The sequence below is a fragment of the Elephas maximus genome, chromosome 13 (assembly GCF_024166365.1).
Source record: "Elephas maximus indicus isolate mEleMax1 chromosome 13, mEleMax1 primary haplotype, whole genome shotgun sequence".
NCBI lineage: Eukaryota > Metazoa > Chordata > Mammalia > Proboscidea > Elephantidae > Elephas > Elephas maximus.
In genome coordinates, this window is record NC_064831.1 from 23,141,171 (window position 1) to 23,151,246 (window position 10,076).

At 39.7% G+C, this 10,076-nt stretch overlaps 1 protein-coding gene across 2 annotated transcripts in view; it reads right to left on the reverse strand.

Annotated features, from left to right (window-relative positions):
* GRIA2 (glutamate ionotropic receptor AMPA type subunit 2) overlaps positions 1–9,813 on the reverse strand; it is a 225,583-nt gene extending 215,770 nt beyond the window's left edge. For both annotated transcript variants that reach the window (XM_049906178.1, XM_049906179.1), the window contains exons 1-2: positions 9,316–9,813; positions 8,657–8,797 (exon numbers count right to left, since the gene is read on the reverse strand). In XM_049906178.1, the coding sequence (XP_049762135.1) occupies positions 8,657–8,797; positions 9,316–9,403 (229 nt within the window). In that variant the 5' untranslated portion in view covers positions 9,404–9,813. The remainder of the gene's footprint in view (positions 1–8,656; positions 8,798–9,315) is intronic.
* Between the last annotated feature and the right edge of the window lie 263 nt (positions 9,814–10,076).

A 10,076-nucleotide genomic window follows, 5' to 3' on the forward strand; every position in this document is an offset into this window, starting at 1 on the left:
CAAAAAAAAGAAAAAGAATTGTTTCAAATCCCTAATGCCTTGCTTAGCACACCCAGACATGCTGCTTTCTGGGGTTCTCACGTTCTTCTCCATAGCACTCCTTCCACACTCTAAGAAATCTGGCCATTTCAATTTGCAACAAAGGAATAGAAGTATTTTTTTCTTAGCTGGAAATATTTATTACAACATGCCTGTTCTACCCTTTTCCTCGTGTGTAAGAACAAAAAAACTATATAATAAAATGACGACATATTCATACTGTTATGGCCTGAATACTGATAGTAGAGAAACTGTAAAATGAATGCTAAATCTAAAACAGAATAGTATTTTAATACAGAGACTTTATGCCACCTGCAAAAGGTTTATGGGCCAAGGAAACCTTTTCTTATATCAAGCTATACAACTTGAGTTTCAATTAAATTTATGCTGAAGCTAGAAATGATTGACTTAGGCCGTAATCTGTTATGGGATGTTAGGTAATACTCTGCCATAGTTTAATGGTATGCTTACAGTATACCCAGATTATTATATAAACATATTTCTATTTCCATCATCATAATTGGGTGTTTAGAAAGAAATACTAGACAAAATATTTCTATTAAGGAGTCACTGAAAGGTTGAAGGTTCCAGTCCACCCAGAGGTGCCTAGGAAGAAAAACCAGCCGTTGAAAACCCTACGGAGCACAATTCTACTCTGAAACACACAGAGTCATCAGGTAAGGAAATCAAATCAATGGCAACTGGTCGCTGACTTATTTACATTAAAGAGGCACCTTCTGAGGTTCACTGAAATTCATTCAAAGTGAAAGTATCAAAGGACCATAAAACAACAGAATGTCAGAGGATTTAGGAGTTAAGATTGAATTTTACATGATGCCTTTTTCAAAGTACTTTGACCAAACTAAAATTTGGGCATTTCTCGATTCAACCTAGTCTGTGCTTGTATTTTAAATACTGTAATAATCAGGAGAAAATGTAGAAATTACCATGACATAATTACCATGACATAACCATAAATAAAATATTTAAAACTAAGAAGTAAAACTCTGAAAAACAATCCAAACAGTACAACTATGAGGAATACGTCATTAGTTCATTTGATATTAAGAAACACAAAAATTAAAGCAGTCTAAGAAATTATCTTCTCATAAATTCCCTTCCTATAATAAACCCTAGGTCTCCCAGTTCTGTCTGTTCTATTCAGCTGAAGATACTCATAAATTTCACAACTCTGAATTTCAAAGCTATCTGAAGCCACAAATTAGCAGTGAGCACTTTTGGTCATTTTTTCATTAACATATGATAAAAACATATAACAATATTTTTTGCATAAGCAAATTATCAACAGAATGAAAATAAGACAAAGCAAAACAATTGTGAAACAAATCCTAAAAAAGAGATTGAAGGCACCAAAAAAGGGGAAAAAAACATTAATGCAAAAAAAAAAAAAAAAAAAACCAGTCACACACATTAGTGCAAACAGTAGAACAAATGGCCCACTTAGAGAAGGGGGCAGCTTACATTCTTCTTGTGAATTTTAAAGGATTTCCATTCTATAAATTAAAATGATCAAAACTAACAAAATCCTTTAAATTAAATAATACTGGAAAATAATACTTACGAGCTGTTAAGACTCCTAATTAACAGCACTATAAGAACCATGGAGCCTTGATGGCACAGTGGTTAACAGCTTGGATGCCAACCAAAAGGTTCTCAGATATTCTAATTATGTGATTTCAGTTATAGCCTTTCCCTTTTTTGATTGTTGATGTACATTCCTAAATTAAGAAGTGAGTATAACTATAATCTAAGTTTGTATGCTACAGATAAAATGATACCTCCTAACTTTATCACCAAGAGTTCGTTTTAGTCTGTTAATAAATACTGCTCACTACCTATAAAAAGGGGTCCTATGAATTAAAATACATTTAGGCTTGTAAAAAGTAAATAAGAAAAAGAAAATAAGAGGGACGTAAATGAATATGTATATTCAAATGTTCAACGTAAAAACTAGTTAAATAAATCCTAATTTTTATTTAATCACTGTGATGTAAGGCACAAAAACTGATTTGAAAATATGTCTATTTTGAAATAAAAATTAAATTCAAAAAGAATAACAGCTCACAACAAAATAAAATTTGGGGAAAAAAAAAACCTCTTCAGTCATTTTTATCTTTTTTTCTCCACCCAATTTTTCCACAGTAAAAACTTCAATTTTATACAAAGCTACTTGGAATGAAGAAAAGAGAGAGAGAGGGAGGGAGAAAGAAAGAGAGAGGAGCTTGAATCTACACAAACAGTAAGTGTGGGTCAAGGTAAATTGGATTTAAAAATACAAGGGTGATTCTAAAAACTAGCATTTTGAATCCACTAGCTGCTCCTTGGAAACCTTGTGGGGCAGTTCTCCTCTGTCCTATAGGGTCGCTATGAGTTGCAATTGACTTGACAGCAATGGGTTGGTGTTTAATTTATGCACCACATTCATTTTTTTTTCAAATTAGTAAAACGTGCCCTGGAAAACATTTTGATGTTTGAAAATTTTTAAATCAAAATTGATTTTGAAATTTTAACTTTAAATTCAACAATTTTTTCTTAGTGTGCTGAAGCGCACAGATGTATAACTGATTTGGCAATTAGTCATTCGCATCATTACAGAAAACTTCAGCAATTTTGACTGAAACTTGCTATAATAAAAGAGCTAATGGTTTTAATGGAATCTGGGAAACCTACAGTAAACAGTTAAGGAAGAAGAAAGGATATATAATTGACCCAGTGTCCATTAACATCCAAATCAAATGTTTAAATCTAAGGTTTTAGCTCTTAGTGTAACGCACCCACTGCTCATTAAAAATAACAATACTAGTTCTCTGTTCCAATTTAGATTGTTTCCTATCACAGAATTTGCTCTGCAGATTAAATACTTCTACTGACTGTAAAAAGAAGAAAAAGAAGGAAGGAGAAGGGAAACACACACACACACTGTCTTGAAAGCTCAATCATACAGCAACATATACTGGAGCAATTAAGGAACAACTGTGCTTTTTCAATTTTCTCTAAAATATTCAGGGCTCTAAGAAAACTGAAAGTTGGCAAAGTATTATTGGAAGAGATGATGGATGAATCTGAGATCTAGGCATGAATCAGCACCCTCCGGTTATATTATCACAGAGAAATCAGCACAGCACTTTAAAGACTTGATGTGAAACCGAAATGGTCTATACTCTTCAGTAAGCAGAATGAAGCCTCAAGACCTTAAACAGAAACAGCCTAGGACTAAATCCTTATGAAATACTAAGATTCTACAGTTCCACATAGTAATTTTTATTTAAATGCTTAATTTTTTAATCCAAAAATAAATATGTCAACCAATGCCATTTGCTGATTCTCTGTTCAGTACAATGTGTCATTTTCTTGAAAATCTCTCGTGATAAGTGGAACATGGAAGTTTAATTACAAAAAATTCAATGACACATTCTCACATGCAAAATACTACTTCCTTCTTTGAAATCTCCTGTTCAATATGACAATATTTGCAATACCAGGTTATAAGGTACTGGGTTCACATAAATGTGCTCATGGTTCTCTTCATACCATGAATTCTTACCATTGCTTTTATAGTGTCCAAGTTGATTCTGGTTTCATTAAATTTTTACATATGTTGAAGTCAGTCACTTCAGGTTTCAGTAATTACTTCAAAAAAATAATCAGCAATATATACCTATAACATATATATGTGTATGTCATACACGTGGAATGTCACACATGCAAAGTACAGTAAGGGTTAGCAAACACCAGTTTAATCTCATGAACACAGAAACATAACCTCAATAATCCATGACTAAAATTCAATAATAAGAAATATACCTCAAAAACTATATACCAGGGCCATCAAGGTTTAAAAGCTGAAAAATATAATTTTAAAATGTTGTCTCTTCCAAGAGCGTTTACAATCTGTGCTGTTCCTGAATGTCTTTACAAATCAAGTTTACAAGAATATGTAAAATACGCTATTAAAAAATTCAAGGCACTCTGTTTTTAAGAAGCATGGACGTTATTTTTTTCAAACACAGCATTTTAAATTATTTTTTTCAAATTAGACATCATTTATATATTTTTCAATTTCTCTAAATAAATTTGTTTACAGTGTTTCCAAAGGTATTCAGGGTGCGCAACAGTTTTATGAAAGACCAATATTTTCTCCAACATCTCCATCTGCTGGCTTAGAGAAAAACTGGATTTTTATTTGCTGTTTCTTTACATTTAATATTCTTATAATTTATTTTAAGAAATTGAAATGCAAAATTATTAAATTATATTAAACTAATATAATTTATAATATAATATAAATTATAATTTATAATATAGACTAATAACCTTTTGTCAAAGTCATTCCCTCAAAAGGAACAAAAAGGAAAGATTTTGAAAAATAAATTTAATGTTTAATATTTTAATCCCCAAGCCTTGTGAGATCACAATCCTATCAATTTTATTTTAAACAAGTTTCAGTAATGATAATAGCATTAAAGCTTATTAGTAATTTTTTTTATTTTCTAAAACTCTGCTGTTTTTATACAATATAAATATGTGGTTTATACACATGTGTCAATATTAAATTTATTATTTTCACAAAAATCTAGATTTTTTAGTTACTTTATAAATTACTTGAGTATAAAAAAATTAGACTAGCCTCACATCCTCACATGAAAGTCTGGCTCTAGCCAGTGTCCACTGAAGGCATCAATGCTACAAGGCTTAGAAAATTATTTGAAACAACACAGAGGGAAAAGGTTAGAAAAAAATGAATTACATGAGAAAAACACTCATATATTCTTTGACACTTAGGAGGTACTATATAAATATTTATTGAATGAATGCATGAATTTTTGAGGTCCATCACTGTTTTCAACTGCTGAACACATCAGATTTTAGTCTCAATTTGTTTCTGGGCTTAGGCTTTGTAGTTTCTCATGTTGTTGTTGTGCCATGGAGTCGATTCCTACTCATAGCAACCTGATAGGACAGAGTAGAACTGCCCCATAGGGCTTCCAAGGAATGGCTGATGGATTTGAACTGCTGACCTTTTGGTTAGCAGCCTGAGCTCTTAACCACTTCACCACCAGGGCATGGGTTTCTCATAATGGAGTTTTATTTTTTTTAACAAACTTTCAGAACAACAACAAAAAAATCTCAGAGCTATCCCCATCTAATAGGAAAGGAGTGAAAAGAGAAGAGGAAGGGAAAAAGAAGGTGAAGGGGAGGGAGGAAAGAAAACAAGGAGGGAGAAAGAAATTGGAAATCTGTATTTCCTCAGGTACCCATGGAAACAAATGAGAAAAAATAGGTACTTTGATTACCCCGCTGTGTGACTGTGAAAGAGAAGGGCTTGAGAGTTGAGTGGGATGCTATGCACACCGTTATTTTACCAGGTTCAGAATACAACGACTGCATTTCATTAACCTATTCAGTAGATCTCACCGGATCCTTATATCAATGTCCAACTTGACAGTTTCAAGTAAATTCTCTTGTCTGAGGAATGAAATTAAATTAGTAAACTGATACCTTTTCTCTTTTGAAAATATTGTATTATTGAGCTATAAAATTCCATGGTCTTAATATATAAACTTAACCCTATACGATTTTTAGAAATTAACTAGGAAGAAGAACAAGCTACACTATGAGTGCTGGTTCATGATACATCATTTTAAAAATAGATTTAAAGAAAAAACGGCTCAGATTTATGGGAAAAAAGCTGTTCTGGCCTGAACTATCAAAATATTTGATCCTGCTGCTTCTATTTGGTATAGGAAAGAGTTGTGGACTCCCCTGAACGAAAAAGCAAGAAGACAAAGGATAAACTTTGGAATAAAACCTTGAACAGGATTTAAATCATCAAGACTCATTTTGAGAATTTTTCTGTTAGAGATTTCCACCCATTTCTTGACTACCGACTTTTTGATTGTGGCTTCCACAGGATCGCTCTCTCTGGAAAGAGCTAAACTAATTTTATGTTTTCTATTATTCTAAAAAAAAAAAAAATTTTTTTTTATTATTCTTAGGAAAACAACAAAATAAAGAAGGATAGAAACACTCCATTTCATGTTCACAATCTCTAGATTGTAAAATTCCTACAGGAATGAAGAAACTGAGCCACAAAAGTTAAGTGCCTTGCCCAGTCAATGAGTCAATGTCAATTCCAAGTGATTCTATCTAATGAGCCTCTCTTCAGTGACAGTATGTTGTACCAGGTCTCTTCAGCCACCGGTAAGGTTACTCATAACATGGGAGGTTCAAAGGCCGTTATTCTGAATTCCCATGTCTGCAATTTTTAAATACTTTATCCATCAAGCATTTGGAGACAGGCACAATTTTACTTTAGCTTAATTTTCTGAGAAAAATCCTGAGCTCATGCAATCTATGCAAAATGGATATTTGATGATCCTAGCTTCTCAGAACTATGGGCAAAGTGGTAGTTTTTGTTTGTCTTAATCCAATCCATGTGCTGAATATATGTGTTCATTCTGTGAAATTAATTAATATGTACATATATTTAATATTCATACATTTTTCTGCATATCTTATTTCAATAAAATTTATATTAAAAAATAAATCTGTTCACAAACATTAAGACTAAGAACCTAACTGCATCACTAGCCTAACCTAGCCACAATCTTTGATCTTTGCCAAGGCCCCAACATTGAAGATTTGTTAAAATCAAAGAATACTCATTTTGTTCAGTGGGCATTATCTGTTTTTTTTCTCAGTCATCTCCTTTCATTTTCACCAGTGGGTGAACTTCTCAATCATTGACCATCTTCAAAAAGTAAAGCTCGCGTACCTTCACTTTTTACATCTCCCTACTTTTTTTTTTTTTTACTTCATATAGCCATGGCAGTGTCTTTCCTTAAGATCCTCTGCTTTTCAAAGCTTTTTCATGCTAGTATACCATTAGATACAGTTAGATACTTAGCTCAGGAGCATGTCAAACTTATTATTCAGGCAAAAAAAGGAAACTCCCTGATATCAAATGAATGGTCAAAATCAGGTAAATAGGTCAAGCATAAGAGGATTAAAAAATTAACCTACAACTGTTTGTGTATATATATCTATACCTGCAAACCCACTTTAAGGCATCCTCTCTGTCTTTTCTTTCTTGGCATCATCATTTGAAGAAAACATACAGCACTGAACCTTTTTTATTCTCCATAAACAATTCCTGTTAGACATCTACAGTGATCACAGTAATGCCCCTGTTCTATCGGTCGAAGAACTGTTTCAGTTCTTCATTCATTCGGGTGACACTAGCTTCAGAATAGGCTGGTGCCCTTCCCGACTGTTACAAGCAAGCTAAACTATCGATGGATGATGAAGGCTTCCTATGGGGAGCGGGGTGGTAACTAATTGTCTAAAGTAGGAACACTGCAGTTGGGCTTTTCCTGTGGTAATCTTCTGCTCGCTTCTCTACACTGTAGCCAAGTGGTGGGCTGGGCCATCTGCAAGCCCCCTCCCCCAAATTGTTAGCTCTGAAATAAAAACTGCGAACCTCTGGGCAAGGTAGAATCGCCCCAGCCCAGCCGGCAGGAAATGGTGGCAGCTGCCGGGAAGAGGGCGGGAGGTACAGTGGCTCAGGCGGCGATAGCCACGCCGCCTGGGAGGGAGCGCCCGAGCGAGGGCCGGCGAGCCTTGCCAGTGAACCCCAAGACACCTGATTGCTGGGGTTCCGTTACTTTTTCTGAAGCCTTGACAGCTTCCTCGCGGGGCGCGGAAAACTGCGTGGAGTGATAGGGCTAATATGGAGAACTGCAAAGACTAAAATGGCTGATCAGCGACTTCTTCGGATTTTCAAACTCAGCCGGATCCCACTGCTTTCACATCAGACCTTCTTCCCCTTGCTGGCTGTGGGAGCCCGGCTCCCCGAGAACAAAGCGCGGCGCCCGGGTCGAACGGGCCCTCCGGATGGCGAGGCTGCCCCGAGCCGCGCCATCGCCAGCAACCGCCCCCAGCCCCGCCAGCCGGGCCGCCCCTGCTCAGCCTCGGCGTCCACCGCCCCGCGGCCCTCGGGTGGGCGTTATGTAACAGCCCCTGTCCCAATTCCAAGGCCATTTTAACCACTTGTCCCGTCAGGGAGGAGAAGGTGGGGCTCCAAGGGGCCGTGGGATGAGCCCCAGCCGGACTGCGGATCCCGCCTCGGGCCGCGGGCGCGGGCCGCAGCTGGGCGGGCTCCAGCAGGCAGGCGTCCCGGGTGGGACCGCACGCCCGCGCGCCCTCGGAATAGCGCGTTCTCTACGGGTACGGTGCCGACCGGCGTGCAGGCGGTGAGGGAGCGTGCGGGCAGGGTGGCTCTCGAGGCGCTCAGGCTGAGCGACCAACCCCGGAACCTGAGGAAGCCTCCGCCAGCCCCAGCCCCCACCCTGGCTCCCAAGTGCGCACACTCTTCAGTGCCACTCGCCCCCGCTTCCCCACCCCCACCAAGCCAGCGGGGGTCCCAGAGATTGCAGCCACCTCTTCCTTCTCCGTCATGTGCACGCGCGTGTGCAGTCACACTCCTACACTGGCACACACGCGCGCACACGCACACGCCACTCGCACTCACCCCTCGCACTCACCCTCCCCGGCTTTCCGCGTGCGGCACCGGAAGGGCATGAATATTCATACTTACAAGCGTTGGTGACGGCGAAGCTGTTTGCTACCTCCAAATTGTCAATGTGCGGTGTCAGTCTGAACTCCGAAGTGGAAAACTGAACCATCCCTACCCGAAAAGCACTGTATTCCTGATCAGCGCCCCTCGGAAATAGGCCCCCTGCAAAGTATAAACACCAAGCAAGAGAACAGTGTCAGTGCCCGGGAGGGAAAGGAATGCCCGACAGCCCAGGAGGCTCTTATTCATGCTAACGGTCCTAATAAACATGCACTCGGGCAGCAGGGGTCGAACGTCCAAATGGTAGCTGAGGGGTCAAGACAGTGATGAGAATCTGAGGGGCAAGGTAGGTGGCCAGAGACTGTAGCCTTTTCTCCTAATCAAAAAGCTTTGAGTTCAGATCCCTAGAGTATCTGAACAAACGCGAAAAACCTGTTAAGGCAGAATTAATCGAACCTGGGGGGTCAGAAACGAGCGGACCCTTTCCCATGTGTTGGAAAGGCATAGCCTTTTCCCTTTGCTTCATCCTAAGAATATCATGTATATTCTAGGCAGTTTAGATCTGGAATGCAGTCAAGGTATGACATAAGTCTACATGACAGGAATTAATCTGTCCATTGTGAACAAAGATTACCACCAAATTAGGCACAGTTCAAAAGCATAGCACAAAAGGTACCTACCTATCTGTATGCTGTTAGAGGAGACACCAAAAATCAGTCCCCAAAAAACAGGAGAAAGGAGGACAGTAATATGCATAATCTTTTGCATTTCCAAGAAAAGTGGAGCATCCACAAAATACCCTTTTTTTCCTTCTCCTTCTCTTCCTTCTTTGGCCGTTTTCCTCAGCAAATTAGATCCTCTGCATTTTGAGAGAACGATTTAGCACCCAACTGCTAAAAACCTGGAGTGAAAGCAGAAAAAGCCGTATTTCCCAGGTCCTGCTGGTGGCTGCTGCCCTGCGCCCTGTCCCCGCTCGCGAAGTCCTGAGGACTGGCTGGATGCGGTTTCAGCCGTGTGGCCGCTGTGGTCCCAGTGTCTCGGAATATTCAGCACCCTGCCTGCACTCACACACACTCACCCTCTCTCGCGCTCTCTTCCTCTCTCCTCTCTCACACGCGCGCGCGCGCACACACGCACACACACTCTCACACACACACACACACACACGCACACATACAGAGGCAAGTCCCAGAGAGGGGCCGGCAGTCCCGGGCGCGCGTGCGCGACTCGCAGCAGGCGGCGGGCTCGCGCGCTCGCCCCTCCCCCGGCCCGTGACCGGCTCCCCGCACCGCTCTGGCAGCGGGGCGCGCAAGGCTCAGAGCCTGGCCGCGGCAGTCCCTGTTTGAAACGGTAGGTCTGGGGAGCCGCCACGCCCACCGACCGCCTCGGTCTTTCAGCACCGAGGACAGCGCCTCACTCCAGTAAGGCGTTACCTTTGTGC